Source organism: Alligator mississippiensis, chromosome 8 (genome assembly GCF_030867095.1).
Source record: "Alligator mississippiensis isolate rAllMis1 chromosome 8, rAllMis1, whole genome shotgun sequence".
In the NCBI taxonomy this organism is placed as follows: Eukaryota; Metazoa; Chordata; order Crocodylia; family Alligatoridae; genus Alligator; species Alligator mississippiensis.
The window spans coordinates 24,783,888-24,807,028 of record NC_081831.1 but is presented as its reverse complement, the minus strand read 5'-3'; the positions used below and the strand labels follow the sequence as shown (position 1 = coordinate 24,807,028).

The 23,141-nt window shown below is 58.5% G+C and overlaps 2 protein-coding genes across 4 annotated transcripts; one reads left to right on the top strand and one right to left on the bottom strand.

Annotated features, from left to right (window-relative positions):
- Positions 1 to 27: 27 nt before the first annotated feature.
- NDUFB7 (NADH:ubiquinone oxidoreductase subunit B7) lies at positions 28 to 1,245 on the top strand. The gene is made up of 3 exons (XM_006271100.4): positions 28 to 238; positions 348 to 516; positions 1,096 to 1,245. The coding sequence occupies exons 1-3, from the start codon at positions 127 to 129 to the stop codon at positions 1,193 to 1,195; spliced, it is 381 nt and encodes a 126-aa protein (XP_006271162.1). The 5' UTR covers positions 28 to 126; the 3' UTR covers positions 1,196 to 1,245.
- Positions 1,246 to 1,591: 346 nt separating this feature from the next.
- On the bottom strand, positions 1,592 to 21,931 carry TECR (trans-2,3-enoyl-CoA reductase). Of its 3 annotated transcripts, none has more exons than XM_006271101.4 (13): positions 21,784 to 21,922; positions 9,444 to 9,494; positions 6,580 to 6,631; positions 6,117 to 6,161; positions 5,781 to 5,884; positions 5,432 to 5,547; positions 4,775 to 4,880; positions 4,596 to 4,668; positions 4,121 to 4,164; positions 3,777 to 3,834; positions 3,215 to 3,303; positions 2,955 to 3,000; positions 1,592 to 2,474 (listed from the first exon to the last, which is right to left on the bottom strand). In XM_006271101.4, the coding sequence occupies exons 1-13, from the start codon at positions 21,796 to 21,798 to the stop codon at positions 2,347 to 2,349; spliced, it is 927 nt and encodes a 308-aa protein (XP_006271163.1). In that variant the 5' UTR covers positions 21,799 to 21,922; the 3' UTR covers positions 1,592 to 2,346. The 3 variants fall into 3 exon arrangements, with proteins under 3 accessions (XP_006271163.1, XP_059588399.1, XP_059588400.1); XM_059732416.1 differs by having other exon boundaries at positions 2,387 to 2,474; positions 3,183 to 3,303; positions 21,784 to 21,928; XM_059732417.1 differs by lacking the exon at positions 1,592 to 2,474 and adding an exon at positions 2,481 to 2,560 and having other exon boundaries at positions 3,183 to 3,303; positions 21,784 to 21,931.
- Positions 21,932 to 23,141: the final 1,210 nt, after the last annotated feature.

The window sequence follows — 23,141 nt, the reverse complement described above, 5'->3', positions numbered from 1 at the left end:
TTCACACCCGCTCATCTCTATGGCGCAACACCTCCCTTCCGCTTCCGGTCCGGATCCGCAGCGAAAGTGCGGCCGTGGGAAGCGTTTCCGGGACAACGGGCGTCCGCGGTGACCGAGGCGGCGGCGATGGGGGCGCACTTGGTGCGGCGCTACCTGGGCGACGCGGAGATAGAGCCCGACCCTCTGCGCATGCCCAGCTTCGACCCGCTCTACGGCCTGCCCGAGCGCCGCGAGCGCGGTGAGACCCCGCGCGCCCCCTGCCCCTTGCCCTCTGAGCCCTGGGGAGCGGGGCCGGTGCGGTCCCGGGGGCGCCCGGCCGCAGCGTGACCCCCCGCCCCGCTCCACAGTGATGGTGGCGACGCAGGAGCAGATGGACGCGGCGCGGCTGCCGCTGGAGCAGCGCGACTACTGCGCGCACCACCTGCTGCGGCTCATGAAGTGCAGGCGCGACTACTTCCCCAACCTGCTCGCCTGCCGGGCCCAGCGCCACGACTGGGACTACTGCGAGCACCTCGAGTACGTGCCCGGGCCCCTCCTCCCCTCCCCGGTGATTTCTGGGGTGGAAGCGGTCCCAGGCGGGGGCATCTGGTAAAGATGGGGTTGGCGGGAGGGAAGACATCTCTGTGGAGGGGAGCTGCGAGCTCTGCCCCGTGGGGATGGGCGGTGGAGGCAGCTCACAGAGGCTGAGTGGGTTGCAGGGTGCCCTGGGCTGTATTGTTGGGGGGGGGGGCTGTGAGCTGCTGCCCACCTGTCTGTATGCCCACTAAGCAGAGTGGGGGTGGAGGAGTGGGAGGGGGGTTCTCCCATGGGGCAGGCCTCTGGGCCTGCAGGAGGAGCCCAGGCCCTCATCAACCTGTTTTTGAGGAAGCTTCTCATGTTGATGCTGTGAAAGCCTGTCTGGCAGCAGCTGTGAAGGTGTTAATGCCCATCCTCCTGCTGCCATTATACCTGCCCCCATTGCCAGTGGGGCATCCAGCACCCAGATCTGCCCCTCCCCCCCCCAGCAGGCACCTGGCTGCTCCCCTCCCCTTGCCTGGTTGGGGTGGGCTGAAGGGGGTGGGTATCAGGTCTCCCTTGACTGTGGTCTTCCCCCAGCTACGTGATGCGCATGAAGGAGTTTGAGCGTGAGCGCCGCCTGCTGGCCCGGAGGAAGCGGCTCCGGGAGAAGGCACAAAAGGAGGCCATGGCTGCATAGGCCCCCCACAATGTCTATTGTATTTAATGGAATAAACATCTGCTTCCCTGCCTTGGCTCCCCATGCCTGTGGGGTGGGTGGGTGGGTGTTGCTGCTGCTGCTGGGGTGAGTCCTCCACTGTCAGGGATAGGACACCTGGGGGTGATTCTGTACTGGGCTGAGGCCGCCCCTGCTTTCCCTGCCCTCTTTCCTGTGCCAGGCTCCCTCACTGTTTCTTCCCTCCCCAACAAGGACCTTCTGTGCTGGGTGGGGCTGAGCCAGTGGTAGAGTCCCCCTCTCACCTCATGCCAGGGCTGGTGGTGCCAGACCCCGCCTAAGAGAGCCCATAAGTGCCTGACCTGCCTGCCCTCCACCCCCCCCAACACATGCAGTCACAGTAGAAACACAGACAGGGCACCAGAGTCATTGGCTCATTTATTCCCCTGGGTCCGCCCCTGCTTCCACTTACAGGTGGCTGCAGCTAAGACTGACCAGGGGCACAGGCCAGATGTATGGAGGGGGATACATGGGACACACTGACCTCAGCACTGCCTGGGCCCAGGGTCAGAGACAAGGCCAGAGCCAACCACACAGGGCAGGAACTTCCCCTTCTCCAAGGGTGACATTACACTGTAGCTGCTGCCTTGTGGGGGGGGGGGCAGCATTAGCCCATCTGCTCCCTGACTCCAGCAGTCACCCCTTGGGGGAAAGGCAGGCCTCAGTAAGGAAGGGAAGCACTGCTGTGCTTAAGATGAATGGGGCTGCCTGAGACTCTTCTCTCCCTCACAAGCTCCCCACTTGGTGTAGTGGTGCCCTTGGGACTCTCTGCTTTATCTACAAGCCCCTCACCAGCCCCAGAAGGCACTGGGGAAGGGCTGAGCTAGTTCTGGGGCTCCCCCAGCACAAGGAGGGTAGGGGTCTCCCAGGAGCTTTCCAGTGTGGAGGATGCCAGGCAGCCAGCAGGGGCACTGCACACCCAAGGGGTGACAACTCCCCCCAGCCTGGCTGGAGCTGAAGGATCTGGGATCCAGGTCCAGGGCAGGTGCCTCCCATCAGTCCCAGGGTGTTTATCTCCCCCAGCATAGGACAGGAGGGGCAGGGGCTGTAGTCTGGAGAAGATGGGGGGGCAGCCGCAGGGACCTGGGTGGAGGCAGGGAGGCGTTGGCAGCAGCTCAGAGCAGGAAGGGGACGATGGGCGAGCGCAGGGCAGGGTAGTCACGGAACTCCTTCAGATAGCTGCGGTGCTTCCCCTTGGCCCAGATTGTCATCTGCACAAAGCCCACCAGCGAGAACAGTGCCACTGCGGTGGTGGGGGAGATGTCAGGGGTATGGCAGCATCCCCCTTCCCCACTGTGCCTAGTTTCACCTTGGGAGATGCAGGGAGCCCTACAGGGGGTGAAAAGGGGAGGGGGGGTTCCGGCCCTGGTTTTCTCCACCCAGCCCTGGATACAGCAGGTGAAGCATACTACAGCCCCAGGATGCTGCAGGCCCCTCGCATCCTATCTACCTCAGTTTCTCCTTGTGAGGTGCTAGGAGCTACATGCAGCGGGGAGGGGGGTAGGAAGGACAGCCCCTGGCCAGTGGTGTTAGCTGACAATTGCTTCTCCCCCCCTCCCCCACACACACACTGGGGAGAGCATGCCTCAGTTTTATCTTGTGAGATGCTTGGAGCCCCATTGGAGAAGGGGACCTGGCCCTGGTGGCCACCCACAGCATGCTGGGTGAGTCACTGCAGCCCCAGAGCCCTGCCCTCTCCCCACATCCCCCAACCCCAGCTCACCTGGGAGACACTGTGTCATGATGGTGAAGCCAATCCAGGAGCCGACCTGGGGATGCAGGGCCTGTGAGGGGGCAGCCACACCAGGAGGGGTCCTCCTGCCCCCACTCCCAACCCTGGGGTGCCTCTCACTCCCAACCCACAGCCCCCTGCCTCCCCAAGGAGCCCTGCATCCCTCTGACAGCAGGGAACCTGACTTCACCCTGCAGCTCTCCCCCCACTCCCACTTACTGTTGCTGGTTGGCAGTGGGGGTGGATCTCACCTCATAGGTGTAATTGGGGCAGGACACAAGCAGGAAGAGCCAGGTGAAGGGGTTCTTGGTTGGGTATGGGATCTTCCGTGTCTTGGAGCCTGGTGGGGGGCAGAGCATAGCTGGGTCACAATGCCAGCCTCAATCCCTCTCCTGTCCACATCCCCACACCCCCATCTCAGCCCTCTCGTCCTGACCTGGGTGTGGGGAGGCATTTGCTCCCAGCCGGCTCCACTCTCTGGGACCTCAGGCCCAGAGGAACTTTCTGGGAAAGTAGCTTAGCCAGGCTAGGACCCCCTGGGCTTGCCCCCCAGGGCTTGGAGGTAGGGCGGTTTTTTGTGGGCTCCTATGCAAGGGCGGGGGGAGGCAGTGGCACTGGCCAGGAAGGGCTGGATGGGGTTGCACCTGGGCTTGGCTCCCTCAACTCCCAGGGGGATGAAGCCTCAGACCACAGGCCCCGTCCCCTCGCAACACAGCCCCAGACCTGGTAGGATCTCTTCCCCTTCCCCCAATGAAGCCCTGGCTTGGGCACACAAGCATGCATATACACACGTGTACATGCATACACACTCACCAGCTGGCCGCAGGTTACGCAGGGCAATATGGATGGAGAAGTTCCCCAACTGGCAGAACTGTGGCAGGAAGCAGACCAGGGATCAGGTGGGAGGGGCAGCCCCCCAAACCACCTGGTCCCCCCCCCCACCATCAAGGCTCCTAGCAGACTAGGGGGGCAGTGCCATACCAGCCCCTGGCAGCTGAGTCCAGCCACTCCCAATCACAGCCCTGTGCCACCTCCCCCAGCCCCCAGGTCTGACCCTCCACCCTGGCACTCTCCTCCCCCTGCAGCCCCCTCAAGGGGTACTCTCAACCTCCCCGCAAACCCCCAACCCTTATCTCTACTCCACCCCCAGTTCTTACCAGGAAGATGATGAGTGCCAGTTTCACCTGATCCTCTCCATAGGCTACAGGGGGGAGGCAGAGGTCAAAGGTTAGAGAGGTCAGCCAGGCAGAGGACATGCTGTCCAGGCCTGGGTACATGGAGTGGCACCTCTGGGCCCAAGCAACTTGGGGGCAACAAGGCAATGGCCCCTCTCCCTACCCAAATTCTCTCCCACCCCCGGGGAGCATGAGGGGGCTATGGGAGCCCAACAAGGTGCAGCCAGGGGCAGGGGGGATCCTGGAAGGATGCCCCAGCCCCCTGTGTGGTTAAGGACCTTCTCCAGGACTGAACCAGGCATGAGCTAAGCTCAGCTGGGGGGCAAGGACCTGGGATGGCTCTGGCATAGGGAATCCCCTTGGCTACAGCACCTCCAGGCCCCCATGGCTCTCTTGTGGGGCTGGGAGCCTTGTGCAGTGCATTATGGGATACCACAGCCTGAGGTGGGGTACTCACCAGGCGGGGTGTAGAGGGGGTGGTTGATGTAATAGGCCATCCAGGCAGCAAAGCCCCAGTAGTAGGTGCAGTTCTAGAGGCAGACAGATGAGGTGCTGGGTGAGGGCAGTGCCAGCCATGGGGAACCCAGGGGTCTGAGAGCGCCCCCCACCTAACCTTTGCCCCCACCCGCTTCTCACCTTGAAGATATTGCGCAGGGGCATGGTGCCATGGGAGAAGCGGTGCACAAACAGCGTCTCCAGCAGGCGCTTCACATAGTGGAACGAGTGGCAGATGCAGGCCAGGCTGGGGGGGAAGGGGAGGGGCGGGGCATTAGGAAATCACGGGTGGGGCAGGACAGACCAGCCTAAGGCCCCTGGTGCCCCATGCCCTGGGGGGGGACTGCCTGGGGTCCCCCTGGCCCCCCCCTTCCCCCACAAGTTGCTATGCCCCCAGCCACCCCCCCAGCCCCAGCATGTGCCCCCCTGCCAGGCCCCTGAGCCTTGCCCCCCCCCCAAAAAAACAAAACAAAACAAAACAACAAACAAATCATGGCCTTTCCCTTCAAACCCCAACACGTTCTGGCCACCAGGTGCCAGTGTCCTGCCCCACTCCCACAGCTGTGCCCCCAGCACATACCCCCCACCTCCCCTGGCAACATGGCCCTCTCTGCCTGCCCCCCCACCTCCCCACATGGCTCCACCTACCCAAGTCCCTGGCTGTTGCCCCCATCCCTGACCAGGCCCCAGCAACCTGCTCCCTTCATTTAACCTCCTCCATATGCCACATCCCACGCTAGGTCCAAGCCCCTCACTCTCATGACCCTGCCCCCCCATGTCCCTATCCTCCATACTCACTGGACGACTGAGTGGCGGCTGGAGGTGAAGTCGTACTTGGGGCCATAGATGAAGGGCACACGGAAGTAGAAGAGCAGGTAGATGAGCAAGGGCCCCGCGTATTCTGTCAGGAACACCTGGTGGGGGCATGTGAGTTGAGGGGGCAGATCAGATCCTTGGGGCATCCCACACTCAGGACTATCTGCCTCAGGGGATCCCCATGGTGGGGGAGGGGCTGGAACAGGAGGTATCCCCTGGGTTGGGGGGTATCCCTGGGAGTGACACAGGGATGGAGAGGTTTCCAAGGGTGAGGAGGAATCCCCACAGTGGGAGGGGGGGGGATCCCCCAGGCAGGGCGGGTATCTCTCACCGTCACCCAGCTGATCTGGGCGCCCAGGTCCCGGAAGTAGAGGGTGGCTGTTGTGCCCACAGGCAGGTTCTGCAGCACATCTTCATCCTTTAAAGACTTGCCCTCTGGGGTGTGGGGGCAGAGAGTCAGTGAGGGGAGGCAGTGGGACATGAAACCCCTGAGGCCCTAGGAGCCAGAGTGATACCTCCCCCTGCCAGCCAAGTTAATGCCATCTGCCCCTGGCTGCAGCGGGAGGTGGGGGCTGGGATTCATTCCCACCCCAGCCCAGATCCAGCACCTGTCCCCAAGCCCAGGCCACCACGATGGGACGCTGGGGGTGGTAGTGGGTGCACTTACTGGGGTCCAGACGCAGGGACTGTCTAGCCGGGTACCACTGGGGATCTGAAGAGGGAACAGCAGGTGGCACCGTGACTCCTGCTACTCCGGGGCTCCCGCCTGGCCCCATTGTGCCTCAGTTTCCCCTCCTCCCTTCTGCCCTGTTCCATTGTGATACAGGAGGTTTCCCCAAGATGAAGACAGCCCCCGGCCCAGTGCCCTGCCCGCTGGGATGTGCAGACCCTACCCTCTTGGGGGGGCTGTAGGCCAGGGCCAGATGCAAGAAGGGACATTAATGGTGGGCGCCCCCTGTGACAGGGTGCAAGGGGGGGGAGGGGGCATGAGATGCTGGGAGGCAGAGGGGAGGGGCCAGGATGGCAGAAGGAATCCCCATGAGATGCTGGGGGAGGAGTGGGGAACAGGAGAAGTCCCCTGAGAGGGTGGGAGGGGTGGCCTACAGGACCCCACAGGTGCCCATACATACGGGACTTGGTGAAGAGCGTCTTGATCTCAGCGATGGTGGCATTGGGCTCTACCTGGACAGACATATGCAGACAGTGAGTGGTGAGTGTAGGCCATGTTCCCCCTTACCCCAACCGCTCTCCCCATGCTGCGAGCCTGCTCCCCAGAACTGGGAAAGGGTACACACACACACACACACACACACACACACACACGTGTACATACACACACCTCTTCCAGCTGGAGACAGCCATATGTCTGCTAGGAGAAGTGCCAGGGTTGCATGCCCACCCTGTGGGGCATGGGGAAAAGAGGCGACACTGGACAGGGGCCAAACACCAAGGCTGGAGAAGCCAGATGCCCTCTGCCCACTGCTTCCCAGGGCCCCATCACACAGGCAAATACAAACGCACACACACGCCCAGTAGGTGCTGGTATTAGGTGTCCAACAACTGCCAGGCAGGCCCTGGCTCCCTAAGCAGGAGGGTCTTTCTCGGCTCCCCACAGCTCTGCAGGGACGGGCATCTTAGGAAGGATTAGCTCCAGCTGCATCGATGCAGCCAGACTCTGGTCTGGCCAGGGGGACACTGGACCCTTCCCCACCCCGCAGGGGGGGCAGGGGAAACCCCAGGCCCTGGCCAAGCCACAGGAAAGTGCCCCCTGGCAGAGGCTAGAACTGGGGCAAGGGCTGGTGGGGGGTGGAAAGGGGAAGCCCTATCTGGCCCCTACCAGCTCTGAGCCCTGCCATAACACACCCCCACCCCTCCCCAAAAAACAGAATCAGACACAGACCCCTGCCTCTGAATTCACTCTCCCCTCTTTGAGATCAAGGGCTGAAGAAGCAGCAGACTTGGGTGGTGGAATGGCAGGGAGGGTGGGCAGAGGAAGGACCCTGGGTTCTCTCCTCACCCTCAGCACCCATCAGCCATGCAGCCCCCTTTCTCTTGGCTTCATGCCTCAGTTTCCCCAGCACCCAGCTCCAGGGGGACATCCTCACAGAAGGGGGCCTTGTGGGGCTCCTGGTGATGGGCACAGGGCTGATTCTTCCCCAAATCCAGTTGCTAAGGGACCCTGCACTGTGTCCAGACCCCTGGGGGAAAAGCCCTGGCTGGGTGGAGGGGGGTGGTATGGGGCAGGCCTGTCCATCCAGAGAAGAGGGGCCTAAAAGCAGGAGGGCTGGTTTTCAGGAGGGAGCCAGAGGCAGGCAAGGCTGGTGCCTGGACACTAATGCCAGGCCAGGCCAAGGTGCTGGACACTGGGGCACTGATGGAGGTCTCACTTCCCCAGTGCCCAGCAGTCCCTATCTTGGGCCCTGGATCCTGCAGGTGCCATAGCCTGGTCCACACATGACATCAAGGAATGCTGGGAGAACAGATGCCAGGGCTCCAGATGACTGGGCCAGGAGAGAACTTGGATGAACCACCCCGGGCCCTGACTCTGAGGTCCTTCAGAAAGATGCCAGGGATAGAGACCCCTCGCCAGTCCCTGGCACTAGGAGGGCTCCTGAGCTCTGTCAGTGTGGATGTCTCCTGTTGCCCAGCCAGTCCCCACAACCCCAGGGCAAGAGGCCTAGGCAGGCAGACAGCCACCCTGCCCCCCCATCACCCCAAGTCATTCTTCCAGGTAGGGGGCATCTGGGCCCACGCATGCCTATACATACACATATGTGTATGCATGGCCCAGCCCCTTCCCTTGGAGCTCCCGCATGGGGTGGGAGGCTGGGGGGCCTAGCCAGAGCCCTAGTTCTCTCCGGCCCCAGCCTGTGGCAGCTGGTTCAGCTGGGGGGCTGGCACCTCTATGCATCTGGCTCCAGGGCCCAGGCTGCTGCCAGACCCTCCTCAGCAGCCCAGCCTGTGCCCCCAAAGTGACAGCACGATCTAGAGCCCACAGATGGTTACAGCCCAGTGACTGAAGCTGGGGTTGGGGAGTGGCTTAGAAAGGGATGAGACCCCTAGATGTAGCGGAGGTGGGAACAGCAAAGATTCTGGGCAGGCCAGGGGGCAGTGGGCAGGGTGGGAAGCAGGCAGAGGTGCCTGGGGGCAGGCTCTGAACGCATACCAACGAGGGGTCTCTAGGGGCCTGCCAGCTGGCCTGGGGCGCATGTGAGCCTGGGGAGATGCTGCCCTGGGTATGGGCCCCCACCATGCTGCCCAGGCTGGGCCATGAGCAGTCTGGAAGTAGGTCAGGGCTGAAGTATTGTCGGCGGAGGGCAGGAAATAGATAGGATCTCAGCTGCACCCCAGTAGCAGAGGGGGGACACAACATGCTGTGGGGAGGGGGGTGCTGGGGCACACCTGCCACTGAGGGCTGGCACAGGCAGGCACACCTGGCACTGCCTGGCCATGTCAGCTCCAGGGAGAGGGCTGCAGTGGCACCCCCAGCCTATGGTGTAACTATACACCCCAGCAACCCCCCACCTCCGGCAGGATGGCATGCCACAGTATCCCCCTGCAGCAGGTCACACCCCACAGCATCCCCGCAACCAGTGCAGGGTGGCACACCACAACATCCCCCCCGATGCAGGGTGGCATGACCTGCTCCCTTAGTGCAGGATGGCACACCCCAGCACCCCCCCCCGGACTGGATGGCACACCCCAACATCTCCCCTACCATGCAGGCTGGGATATGCCAACACCCCCCTGTGCAGAATGGCACACCCCAGTACCCCCTCCCCCATGCAGGGTGGCATGCCTCACTTCTTCCCCTTGCAGGGTGGCATGTCTTGCCATACTCCATGCCAGTACATGGTGGCACATCCTAGTACCCCACCCTGTACAGGGTGGCACCCCCCACTTCCCTTGTGTCCAGGGGATGGGGTCACTGAGCTTCACCCTATGCTCCCTCCACCCCCCACCCCCGGGGAAGTAGGTGCCCACAGCCACTCACCTTGTCGAGGAAGCAGAGCTTCTCACGCGTCTTGGCATCCAGGATCTCCACCTCGAAGAAGAGAACGGCCTTCTTAGCCTTCTTGGCCACCTTGGGCGGGCGCCACAACCCCGTGCCCTCTGCCCCACCAGGCACTGCCTGCCCCCCCTCGCCTGCTGCCCCACCACCCTCCATGCCACCCCCCAGGGCTCTGCTGCGCCCGCCCAGGGGATCCCCAGGGATCAGCGCCTCCGCCAACAGCTTAGAGCGGCTGGAGCTGCCTTCCGAGGGGTAACCCGATCAGTGCTGCGCCCGCGCCCAGCTAAATATAACCAGGCTGGCTCCTCGGGTCCAGGGCCTTTTTAAAGGCACCACCAGCTTGCAGGGAGGCTAGCACTGCCCCAGCGCCCAGCCCTTTGAATGGGCCAAGGCAGGGGGCCAGCCTCTCTCATTAATGCTGTCCATCCACCCCAGGGAAGGATCAAGCAGAGCCCAGCTCCTGGGGAGGCAGTCCCTATGTGGCAGGCAAGAACCTGTCGCACCAGGGACTGTATGCCTTGGGGAGTGACCCACAGCTCCACAGGGGATTGGGGCCTGGCCTCTTTCCCCCCTACCAGGGTGGGATGAGACAGTGCCCAAAGCTCCCCTATTCCACCAAGCACCCCTTGCCCCCCATGCTCACTGCCAGATGTGCCAGCCAGGCCCAGTCTCATCACTTATCAGGGTGTAATGGGGAGCAAGTAGGTGAACCCAGCAGTTCAGTGGGGGGGAGGGGGGGGGTGGAAGCTGGGGGTGCCTCTGGGATAGGGCTGTGCTGGCAGCATCCCATAGTGGGCATCAAGTCCCCACAAGAGACCTGCACAGTTATAGCCCCTGGGTCCAGAGGCAGCAGCTGAACTCTGGCTCCAGGGGGAAGGTGTGGGGCTGGGGGTAGTGGCTGCCAGGCTGAAAACCCAGCCCACAACAGATGCATCCTGTGTTCCTCGCCCTGCCCCCTGCCTCAGTTTCCCCACCCTTACAAGACAGCCCATGCCCAAGCTTGCTCCAGCTGCAATGGGGCTGGGGGAGCTCAGTCTGTCCAGGGGAGACTGCACCAGAGTCCCTGACCCCTTCCAGCCCCAACATAAGCTGCTTCTGACCCCCCCACCCCACAACTAGGCTATGAGTCACTGCGCAGCCTGGATGTGGGGGTGGCCTGGCTGGAGATCTGTGTTCTCAGCAGATAGTGGGGCCCGGGGCCAAGCTGGGTATTAATAGCCACCTACCTGGGTGCTGGGAGGGCTGTCACATGCCTCCACCCCCCTGGAAACAACAAGGAGCCACCGAGGCTCCAGGGAGGGTCACCAGAGGGTCCTGGAGGCAGCAGTGTGTTCAGGGGAAGCCAGCCCCAAGGCGCAGACAGAGGAAGGGGCAGACCTGCTACCCTAGCACTGCCACCATGGGATGTAACCAGCCTCAGGGACCAGGGAGCTGCATGTCCAGCGCAGTGCAACTGCCTTCAGGTAGGACTCACTTACTTGCCCTGAGAGGGAGACGGGGGGAGATCTGCTTTGTGGCCTTCCCAGACAAGCCCCTAGCACTGGAGGGATTGGCATGGCCCCCACAACTCCTCCTGCTCCAGCCAGCCTAGCCTTTACACCCAGGCCCGAGTGGCTGTAGGGAGTGATGGGTTTGGAGCAGGGGAGCCCCACCCCGGGGGAGCCCCCCCGGTAGGGCAGACAGGCAACTGGGCTGCAGCCAGCAGCCCCACAGAGGGAAGGAAGCCAGGAGTTTGTACCTCAGCTGCAGAGAGGTCTGGCTGCTTTGCAACTGCAGGGCAGAGCTGGTATCTGAGGAGGGGACTGGGGGGGAACTGAGGCCGGGAGCAAGGACATGCCAGTGCATGTGATTCTGAACCCAGAACTGTATGCTGACCCACACCATGGGGTCAGGCAGGAGCTGGTCCAAGGGCAAGTGCCCGCACCCCTGACAAACCTCTCACCCCAATCCCCTCCACCCATGGGCCCTGGTCTGGACATCCCCCCGAAGCACCATGGCTGCCAGTCTGCAAGGGTCCAAGCCCTCCCAGGGACATGCCCCCACATTTCCTCCCCACTCACAGTCCCTGCAGCTTGGGCTGATGGGATAGAGAGCCCCCAGCCCAGACCCAACAGCACAGAGAGCCTGCCCTGACTCTGTCCCCACTAGGCTGAAGCCCCCAGAAGAGTCCAAAGAGCCTGGGGGCGGGGGGTAGAGCTGTGGATGGATCAAAACCACAACTCCCAGAGCCGCTCACCCCACATGTGGGTCTGAGGCAGGGCAGGTGGATGCTGGGCTGGCAGTGGTTCCCCGAGCCCAGCCCCAGAGACAGGTGGGATGCCTGGGCCACTGGGCCCCTTGCATGGAGCTGCATGTTTCCCAGCCTGTCAGCCACGGCCCCTCCCAGGCTAGATGTAAGGCTCCTCCCCCTATGTTGCATCAGTGCCTAGCATGGGAATGAATGCCGCAGCATCAGTCTTAATCCTCGCTGATTGAGAATGTTTTAACACCAGGATCAGGTTCCTTCTCAGCTCCTCCAGCCACAGCAGGGAGGCAGGGGGTAGGGGGAGCTCCTGCTACCCAGCTGGAGCCCTGCTCCCCAGGCAGATGCAGCCCTGAGTACCCCCCACCTCAGCAGAGGCTGGTTCCAGGGGAGGGAAGGGGGATGGGGGGGCTCTGACCTGGGCCCATCAGGATCTCTCCAGTCAGGGATTAGGGAGCAGATGGTGGGGACGGGGGAGGAAAAGGAAGGGAGGAGGAGTAGTACTCTGTAATGGTGTAGTTGTCTGTCACTGGAGAAGCAGAGACTGGGCAAGATGAACCCAGGTCCTGTAAGGGTGGGGAAACTGAGGCAGGGGGTGGGACAAGGATGCATCTGGTCCCTGCTTGCTCTCAGGGGTGATGTGTTTCATCATGTAACAGCAGGATGCTGAGCTGGGGTGGGAGCATGGGGGGCAGTACTGGGAGCTCGGGCTGCCCCATCCTGCCCGTGGGGGCAGGGCAGGTGGATGCTGGGCTGTGAGCTGGCACAGAGTGGTGCCAATGTGCCCCAGCTGCGGGGGGGACAGGGGAGAGGCAGCCGTAGCAATGGGGTGATGCTGGCTGTCAGTTTACCTAACAGCTTCCGCTGGCGGGTCCCATTTCAGCTGGTCCAGGGGCCGCCAAATACCATGCAGGGCTGCAAACAGAACCAGCTGGTGAGGCGGGGCAAGGGGGGTACAACACCACCCCCTGGTGGGCACATTCAGCAGTGAAGGGGCCCCATGGTCTCTCCTGGCTCTGAGGAGGAGCTGCAGTGGGAACAGGCAAGCTACCACTGGGATTGTACTGGGGGTACTGTATTTCCTAGTTTATATTGTGCCCCAATTCTGCCCCTTGTTTTTGAAAGGCAGAACAAGGAATAAAGATAGAATCACAGAATTGCAGAGAAATGGGGCTGGAAGGGACCTCCAGAGGTCACACCCAATCCAACCCCCTGCCTGAGACAGGATCAGCCCTGTCCAAAATATCCCAGACTAATCCATTGTCTAAACTCTTCATAAAACTACCGTCAACCCTGACAACACAGACCTAGCACCCTAACCTGCCACAGGCAAAGCAGGGGAAGCATGGCATCTAACGTCTTGCTCCTATGAAATGTTGGCAATATACACTTAAGAGGTCCCAGATACAGTCTGTGCCCCAATACAGAGAAAGGCAAACCCCACCCCAATTCATACCAATCTGACTGGGGGGTGGGGGCGGGATTCCTTCCTGACCTCAAATTTAGCATGGTAATAAGCTAGACAAGGATGTGTTTGGACCGACTTGTATAAGAGGGCTGGACTAGCTGGGACCCTGAACAGAGGGGCAAGACTCTCTAGAGAGGAACCTCAGGCTTTTTGTCCTGGTAAGAGCACTGGCATAGCCCAGTCACCATCCCCAGCCTGGGAACGCTGACACCTGGCTGGATGGTGGCACAACAAAGAAGGATGTGGGAGTCTTGGTAGATCACAGACTCAACAGGAGTCTAGTGTCACGATGAATCGCAAAACCCCATTTGCCTTTCACGTGGCTGTAATAGAAGCACCGGGTGCAAGACATGGATAGCGAATCTGTCTCTCTACTGAGCACTGGTTAGGCCTCCTCTAGAATACTGTGTGCAGTTCGGGGCTCGGCTTTCTTAGGGAGATCTCTTTTATTGGACCAACTATGTAGTTGGGACAAAGTTAGACAAGCTTCCAAATGTAAGGCTTTCTTCCTCAGGTCTCACTGTGGGGCTCCATATTTTAAAAAGAACATGGGGAAGTTAGACAGGGTCCAGAGGCAGGAGACAAGGATGATACAGGGCTTCAAAAGCAAATCTATACAAAGAGAGGCCAAAGGAGCTACACATGTTCAGCTTGTGGAAAAGGCATTTAAGAGGGGACATGATAGCAGTCTGCAAACACCTGAGGACAGCCATAAAGAAGAGGGAAAGCACCTTTTTCTCCTGCTGCGGAGAGTAAGATGTGGACCAATGGCTCGAAGCTGCAGAATAAGTTTTGATTGGAGATCAGAAAACACTTCTTCAGTGTTAGAGCAGTGAAGCAGTGGAATAGATATTTAGGGAAGGTGTGGACTCTCCATCACTGAAAGTGTTCAAGAAGAAGCTGGACAGGCATTGACCAGGGATGATCTAGGGCTAGGCACAGTGATGTCTATGCTCTACTATGGGTACTTTGCTGGTTGCCACATGGGGCCAGGAAGGATTTTTCCCCCCTGTTCCTGTTGCTACAGATGTCTAAGGCTTTTTTCACCTTTCCCAGAGGCATTCGGCTGGGGATGGTGACTGGGCTGTGTCAATGCTCTTACTGCGACTCAACCTCGGAGGGTTCTTCTGGCTAGAGGATCTTGCCTCTCTACTCAGGGTCAGGCCAATGCTGCATTTGGAGCGAGGAAGGAATTTTATTTTTTAAATTTCAGATTGGTACAGACTGGGAGGGGGGCGGGTTGCCTTCCTCTATAGTGGGAGCATGGCCTCAGCCTGGGACTACCTGAGTACAGTAGAACACTCTTTGAAGGCAGGGCACTGCCAGCCCATGGCTTCACCTGGAGCAGGTTCTGGGGCTCTGCATGTCTTTCTGGAATAGGGTTGCTGTGTAGCTTTGGTAATAAGCTAGACAAGGATGTGTCTGGACTGGCTTGTATAAGAGGGCTGGACTAGCTGGGACCTCCATGGAGCACAGCCAGCACTAGTTCTATGAACTGGGTGCAGGGACTCTCCAGCCAAAGGCTGGTGAAGGAGTTTGTTTTGCAGAAGCAGCCAAAGGAATCAGACTCCTCAAAGCTGATGCTTCCCCAGCAGAGAAGCCCTGATCTGATTTCCTGTGGGAGACAAAGCTGGGTTGGGAGCTGCCAGCAGTGAGAAGGCCTACATGAAAGGAGTCCTAATTCAGAGCCAGCTGTGGAAGAACAAGCTGCCCCTATTGGTTGCCAAACCCCAGCCGCCCAGGGGGAATGTGTGTCCACAGCGCTGCTGAGAGCAGGGAGAGGAACTGCCCCCACCCCAATCACCCTACCCCCTGCCAGCACCCCCTTCTCAGGGGAGCTCAGAGCTCTGTCCAGGGTGGTTGCATGGTGGTGACCTTCTGGTTTAGCACAGCTCAAGGTCTCCAGGCCAAATTTGCACGATCTGTTCCAAAAACAGGGGCAAAAAGCAGCAGCTGTTCACCTACATCTAACCAGGTGTGTTCGGGAATGGGCAGAGTCTGCACTCAGTGATGAAATCATCTGCAAATATCTGTAAAACCCTAAAAACAAAGGCAACAGGGAACTGTTCTTCACCCAGCCCCAGGGTAAGCGAATGAGGGAGCACCCACCAAAATGAGCAGGAGACAGATTTCAAGCGAAAAGAAAGGACTTTTGTTCTTTAGAAAGCTCATGATTAACTTGTGGAATTCATCACCAGAGGCAGGGAGTATAGCCAGGCTCAAAAAGGGACTAGACATAATAAGAGAGAACCACTGAGTCCTCAAGCAGTGGGGCTGGAAGGGACCTCCATTGGTAATCTAGTCCAAGCCCCTGCCTGAAGTAGGATCAGCCCTGTCTAAACCACCCCAGATAAATCCATCTTCTAACTCTATGTAAGACTATGGTCATCCCTGACACACCAGACATCACACCTGACACTGCCACAAGGAAACCAGGGGGACCACAGTGACCAATGTCCTGCTGCTGTAGAAGGTTGTTAATATACACTTGAGATGCCAGGCAGAGGCCGTGCCCCTCTACAAAGAAAAGCAACCCCCCCCTCCCCCTTCTCTTGTCCACCAGTGCTCCAGACAAACCTACCGGTGCTCCAGACAAACCTTGGTTGGGTGCTCTTCCTCTAAAGTGGGGGGGATCAAGCTGAGGCATGGGTACTACAAGGGGCAGGGGCAGCTTCTGGGCCATGCCCCTCTACAGAGGAAAGCAACCTCCCCCCCACAACAAGTCCACGCCAATAATCTGACCTCTGCTTTCTGCTCGCAGTCCTCTGCCCCTGCTCCATTGGCTGCTCTTTTTCCTGTTCCTAGTCTGATCTACTATTCTGCTTTCTACTCCCTGCCCTATCTTCTCTGTGCTGCCTGTCCCCTCAGCATCTGCCATGTGCCACACCCAGAAGCTGCCCCTGCCCCTTGTAGTACCCATGCCTCAGCTTGATTCCCCACTCCACACCCCCACTTTAGAGGAAGAGCACCCAACCAGGTTTGTCTGGAGCACTGGTTCTCCATCAGGCTGCTGCTCACCCTGGGGTGCCACCAGGTCCTTTGAAGGGTGCTGCCAGGTGTGAGAGATAAGCAAATAAGCATAGGCTCAGGCTTGCCCCTGCCTGGATGATACTCTACCCCCACTTCCCGGCATCTCTGCAAGGAAGAAATCCCTGTAATCTATACAGGAGATTTTAAATTCAGGCATCACTAAATTCACAAGTTAAGGAGGGGCCTCGAGTCCAAAAAGGTTGAGAACCACTGACCTAGAGTGATCCATCCTCCCTGCCCTTCACCATTGTTGCTTTAGAGATGCCAGAGGAGACAGGCCCAACTCTTCCTATCGGTGAATCTGTCCTCTGTGAACATGTAGCTATATGCTATTATCAGGATTTCCCAGGCTTCTGGACTTTGCTGGTTCCACCTCCCCCTCTCCGCTTGCTGCTACATATGTCAGGGTCTTTTTAAGGCAGACAGAGTTCTTTGAGAAACTGATATCTTTTATTAGACCAACTAAATAGTTACAAAAGTTTCTCTTTCCAAGCTTTTGGGCACAAATACCCTTCTTTAGGCTTAGGGAGAGTCTGCTGGTGCTTGTGTACTCTCCTGGGTGGAACAGAAGCGTAAACCAATATGCAAAATGCAGATCTATGAAAATTCAAATACATGGCAGGGAAGATCAGAGGGGATGGGAGATAATATTATTAGAATATTATATCCCATATTATGCAAATACAGAATATTATGCAAATATAAGCTTCCCTGCCACACATTTGCATTTTCACAGACCTGCGTTTTGCATATTGGCTTATACTTCTTTTCCACCCAGGAGAGCACACAAGCACCAGCTGACTCTCCCTATGCCTAAAAAAGGGTGTTTGTGCCTGAAAGCATGGAAAGAAGAATTTTTCCAACTATTTAAATGGTCTAATAAAAGATATCACAGGTACCCAAAGAACCTTGCCTGCCTATGTCCTTAGACCAACATGGCTATAACCAACACCCCCAAAAGAGTGTTTTTAAGCCTCCCTCAGAGGCACTGCATGTTGGCTGCAGCCCAGGCTGGGGATGGTGACTGGGCTGCCTGCTCGGACTCAAACCTGGAAGTTCCTAGCTAGGGGGTCTTGTCCCTCTTCTCAGGGTCAGACTGATGCCAGATTGGGGGTCAGGAAGGACTTTTACCCCTGATCAGATTCATATGGACTGGGGAGGTTTTGCTGTGGCACAAGCTGCCTACAGTTGCTCAATCTAGCCTGGACTGAGGCCAGAGCCATGGCTGGACCTGCTGGGAATGCCAGGAGAAGGCCTGGGGCCAGGGCCCCTTGGATTCCCCTCCTGCTGCCTGTCAGTGATTGTTGGGCCAGGCTGAAGCCCTGCAAGGATTCCTGTCCCCCTTGGAAAGAGCTTCAAGAGCCAGCTTCAAGGCCGCAGGAGCCCAGCCTGGCCCAGAGGCAGTGTCATGGAACACTGAGCCTCATGCCCTGCCCAGGCACCTCCTAGTGTTCGGTCCGCCTGTCCATCCCGTCATTCCATCCCCCGCCCCCACATTGCCCCCAGCCTGGATGCCTTTTCCATTCCCCTCACAGATCAGGCTGTGCAGAGTTCACACACGCACACACACACACACGTACATGCATGCACAAGCACCCCAAAATGCACATATATGCACACAGAGGCACACACACACACCCCTTCGCTAGCAGGACAGCCTGTCACACGAACAGCTGAAGGAACTGCTGAGCTGACAGGGACAGTCAGCTCCCAGCCTATATTAATAGCCCTGCAGATCTCAGCACAGATCTGCTTACAAGACAGGTGTCGGGCTGTGCCCCCCTTCATCCCTGGCTGTACGAGCTGGGTCCTGTAGGCTCCATACATCAGCTGGCCCTGGCATGGAGCCCGCAGCCACATGGCTTTGCTCAGGAGGTCACAAGCTCAGGAGCTTCTGAGAGGCAAGGGAAGAAGGAATAAGCGATCCTTCTTGTATTCATATCCCCTGTGTCTATTACCTAGTGCAGCCCCATGAAAGGCAAGTGGGGGAAGCCAAAAGCCTCCAGCGCTGGGCACGTGCTCTCTGGGATAACCAATGCCACACACATGGTGGTGAAAACTCATAGACCCTTCCTCTCTGCAGCCAGATGCTCCCTCCCAGGGATCCAGCTGGGGCTGAGGCTGGCTACAACCCAGTTTGCAATCCAATGCCTTCCCTGGCCCACAGAAACCTAAGCAGGAATCAGGGAATCATGACAGGATCCTTTGCTCAGAGTCCACACCCCCTCCCACCCTCCACACCCGCCTTCAGCATCTGTTCAGGTACGATCCTGGGTGTGGGGGGGGAGCTGAGAGTCTCTGTGTTACCCCTGGATCAGGGCATGCTGGGACCCAGGCAATTTTGAGCTTACAGCCCAGGTCTGGGGAAAAAATACTTCCTAGTGGTTCATCCAGGATGAGTGGAAGCAACTGGGAGTAGATCAAACATGGATTAAGCCAGCACACCCATACCCCTGATGCCTGTGGCTCCCAGCCCTTCAGCAAGCAAGAGAGAAATATCTAATAACCTGGCCTCAGCTTGACCATACTTTCTCATACACCACACACACCTCTTTCTCAAAAACCACCTGTTTGAAATTTCAGTGTGCTTATATGTGAGAAACATGGTAAGAGCCACTTCTACTGGTTGTGGAAAAAAATCTGCATCTGCATGTGACTCTCAGGCTCCCTTCTCTGCTGCTGCTCAGTCACTTGCTACAAGCAAAGCTCTTTTCTTCTTCATTCTGCGTTTCAAAAGCACAGTGCATATTATATTACAGGATGTATGGTACGTGGGGGAAATAGGGTGCATATCTTGCTTGAAACAGGACCATGAGGAGCCCCTCATAAAGGCAGCCATGGGATAACCGTGTTATTGGAGGTACAGGATACAGGTAGAGGGAAACCACGGAAATGTCCTCATCTCTGGAGCTGTGGCCGTGGTCATCAGTGCCCCATGCATGTAAAATTACCCATGAATCATGGCCACAGAGCAGACCCCCCTGGCCCCGTAAGGGTGTAGAGAAGGCATCCAAGTCGCCCTCCCCACTACTAACAGGTCCCTGATCCTGCTGCGCTCACTCAAGCTATTCGGGGGGGGGGGGCAGGGGCACCAAATTAAATGAGCTGCATTAAATTGGTGACTTAAAGCCTTCTGTGTTTGCTGTGGTTTTCAGCAGCACCCAGGAGGTGGAGGAAGTGCACAGTGCAGGGGGGGGATTGGAGTAGCAGGGGATCAGCATCTCAGTGCAGCTAGGTTGCAAGTGCCTGGCCTGCCACTCTGAAAGGCTGCTGATCCCTGACTGTGTAGCCTATTTTGCACTGTCTAGAACAGCCCCACACCCTTCCAGAGTCCCACTCTGAACCCCTTCCCCTGCCCAATCTGCTGCTCTGATTGCTGCTCTGTGACCCCTGCCTGATCTGCTACTTTGCTTTCTACTCCCTGCCCTATCTGTCAATACTGCTTGCACCCCCACCCCAATCTGCCATACAACATGCAGAGGCTGCCCATGCCACTCATGACATTCATGCCACAGGTTTGCCACTGCCAGCTTAGAAGGATGCAGAGAAAGGCAGTTCTTCAAGTTATTCTGAAGCTAGGCAGAAGGCAGCTCAGAGAAGCACCTTAGAGATTAACTGGCTCAGAGAGGCATGATCTTCCATAGAGGACAGCCCACTTTTATCAGATGCTAAGAACAGACTAGACCCAGGTGGCCAAGCTGCGATATGAGTGCCACGAGTGGCAATGGCAGCCTGTGTGTGTGGCATGTAGCAGATCAGGAAGGACTAGGCAGCACAGCAGCAGACAGGACAGACAGCAGAAGCAGAGCAGAAGATCAGACAGGAAGCAGAAAGCAGAGCAGCCAATTAGGCAAGGAAAGGGACTGCAATGGCACTCAGGGAAGGTGTGGGGCTAATTTGTGGCCCACTTGCCAAATAGACTGGCCCCCACTGGACTAGACAATGGTCAGCCTCAACCTTCTTAGACTCAAGGTTCCCCTAGGAAAATGCCAGCTCTTTGCTCTCATTTATTTCTTAATTATGGAAAAATACTAGAGCAATTCTACTGCCCCAAAGAACTCAGCAAGCCCACAAGAAGGCAGCCCATATTTGATGCTGTGGATTCCTACTGGAAATCTCTTGAGTTGATGTTGCGAATCGTGTAGATGTTTGCAAGAGGCAAGGCCTTCTGTGGGCAATATCTTTTATTGGACCGACATCATGGCTGGGATAAAGTTAGACAAGCTTTCGAGCACAAGGCATTCTGCATCATGCCTTGCATTCGTCTAACTTTATCTCAGCTACAGGGCTGGTACAATAAAAGGTATTGCCCATACAAATCCTTGCCTCACACCTATAGTTGGGGATGGTCCTGCTTTGAGCAGGAGGCTGGACTAGGTGACCTCCTGAGGTCTCGTCCAGTAATCATTTTTTCTATGATTTCCAATACCTGGACCATCACAACTACAGCACCCTGCTGCCAGACACTACCCAAATGAGCATAGGTGTCTGCACACCCAATATTCCCCAGCAGCCTTAAAAGGAACTGGAGACACCTGTAGTATCTAATCACCTGTCCTCATATCTACTGTTATCTTCTGGTATGCAACACACATCTTTACTCCCAAAACCACTTGCTGGAATCACAGGACTAGAAGGACGCATGGATTTTGCAGGGAAGGCAGCCAAGCAGAAGCAAACCCCTTAGTTTTCTACCCTACGACATCTACTGGGTGAGGGGTATGGGTTTAAAAACAAACCATGCTGGATGTAACACACCAGTTGGCCCAGTTGCTGCCTTCCAGAGAGAGGTCTGGATCCTTAACACACTGAGGGCTAAACAAAACGTTGGCTCACAGGGACTGCTGACATTCAGGGAGGCAGCTCCCATGCAGCTAGGTCCTCTGAAGTTGCCAGGCTACAAGCTGCGCTAGGAGGGGAGTGTGTGCAGAGCTACCACCACTGTGTGGAGGCCTCTGTACCCTCCCACCTTCTTGGCAAGGCTGTGTGGACACCCTCCATATGCAGCCTCCCCTGGGAACAGCTCCCTGGGAAGATTAAGCAGGTTGGCTGGCTGGGCAGACCAGGACTACTAGCAGCCCCCACCCGCCCCAGGCCTCCGCAGAGCCCAGATAAGCGGATATAGGAGGCAAATGAGGGCAGGCAGGAGACAGCCGTTGCAAGCTGCTGCCTGGAGCATGCACAGGCCTGGGCCGTGCCTGCAGCCGGCGGACAAGGCTCTGCGGCAGAGGTTACAGGCAGCAACCAGGCGTCCTCAGCCCCACTCAGGGCATGCCCCACTTTGTCTCACACGTGCGCATGCGCGAGTTTACCCCGCCACCCTCATCGCATCTTGTGCGCCTGCGCACGTCCAGCCTCTTTTCTGCGTACACGCCGCCTGATTTGATCCACTTTCCTCTGCGCATGCACCCTCTTGTTCACCGAATCCACGCAAGCGTACTGGCTCGCTCCAGCAGCCAGTGCATGCGCAGTGCGCGTCCGCTACCTCTCAGGGCGGAGCGCTCCGGCAGTGGGCCCCTCCTAGCGAGGGAGGGGGGCGGGTCACGGTCCCGGTGCGAGGGGTACGCCGACGGCTTCCTCACCTCATAGTGCTTCATGGCTCCGCGCTCCGCACCTGCTGCTCCTGTCTCCTGGCGCGCGCCACCTTCACGTGATCGCGCCGGACTTCACCTGGGGGGCGGAGCCTCCCCCGCCGGGCCGACAAATCCGAGGAGTCCCGGCCGAGGCTTCGCAGCCAATCAGAGTGAGCGAGGCGCAACGCCCCGCCCCAAACGTCTCCATAGGAACGGTAACGCGTGACGACGTCCTGCCTAACAGGGAGCACTGAAGGCGGGTGGAGTGACTGGGGGACGAGCCAATCGAGTTACGGGGTGGGGGGGGGAATGGGGCCCGCCCACGCACGTGGCCACGGCAGGGTTTCGTGGGGGCTACCGGGGGCAGGTGGGCATGGGGGGTGCGATCCAGGGGGGCCGGGGCCCTGTGGGGGCATGGGCAGGCTGAGGAGGGGCATTTGCAGGGCTATGGGGGTAGGGTCAGGACCCAGCCCTGCAGTACTGCTTCAGACTCACCCCAGACTCAGCCGCCTGGAGGGCACGGGGGTAGGGCAGAGCCGCAGCCCCGTGACTCACGCGGTGAGGGGGGCACCACACCCTTTCCGCAGCCCCAGGAAGGCTGGGCAGGGCAGGGCATGGAGCTTGGGGGAACCCAGGTCAGGCCCTGGAGCCAGCAGGGAGGGCCAGGGACCCTGACCAGGGACCCTGCTGCTGTTCCCTGATCCCCAGCATGCCCAGCCCATCCACAGCTGCATCAGGGCACCCCTGGGTGCAAGAAGCAGGGGGGTTGAGGGGCTGGCTTGCAAGGAGCTGTGAAAGTCAGGGTGGATTTGCACATTACAGACTATATCTATGCTTAAATATAACTTAAATATATATAGACTGCATAGAGACTAACTGAAGTCCAAGCAGCTGCCATCCATTCCCTTCAGGGGAGCCAGAGGGGGCTGTCAAGGCTGCAGTAGCAGCAGGCCCCTGTGGGGCAAGCCGCTGGGCATTATGAGGTGCATTGTGGAAGCCCGGCCACAGCCAGGGTGTAAGGTGCTGTACAGCATTAGAGCACAAACTCCAAGACCCACCAAGCTAAGACGAGACACCAGCTGGGAACGGCTGGGGGAAGACACAGGTTCAAGCGCATGGTACTGCATGATTCGTAGGATACTGGAGGAACTCTGCTGCCCAGAGCAGCTGGTGTCCAGCAGGTGCAGACCCCACACAAGTCCCCAGCCCTGCCCATGCAGGCTGGGAGTTTCTAGCATCTGGGGCAGGGCAGAGCTGGCACAGAGATGGGGGTCCACCTGTTGTAGGGAATCGGGGAGGGCAGGGGCCTCAGGGCACTCCCCCCCCCCCCGCCTCCCCAATTGGCTTCCAGTGCTAGGTGCTGGGCT

Excerpts from the sequence above, each read along its gene's own strand:
- TECR (XM_006271101.4), bottom strand. Across the intron at positions 3,835-4,120 it reads TGGCACTCATCATCTTCCTG|TTCTGCCAGTTGGGGAACTT; the intron begins GTAAGAACTGGG and ends TTCCTGCCACAG. Across the intron at positions 3,304-3,776 it reads GCGTAACCTGCGGCCAGCTG|GCTCCAAGACACGGAAGATC; the intron begins GTGAGTGTGTAT and ends GCCCCCCACCAG.
- NDUFB7 (XM_006271100.4), top strand. The coding sequence starts at position 127 with ATGGGGGCGCACTTGGTGCGGCGCTACCTGGGCGACGCGGAGATAGAG. Across the intron at positions 239-347 it reads GCCCGAGCGCCGCGAGCGCG|TGATGGTGGCGACGCAGGAG; the intron begins GTGAGACCCCGC and ends CCCGCTCCACAG. Across the intron at positions 517-1,095 it reads GACTACTGCGAGCACCTCGA|CTACGTGATGCGCATGAAGG; the intron begins GTACGTGCCCGG and ends GTCTTCCCCCAG.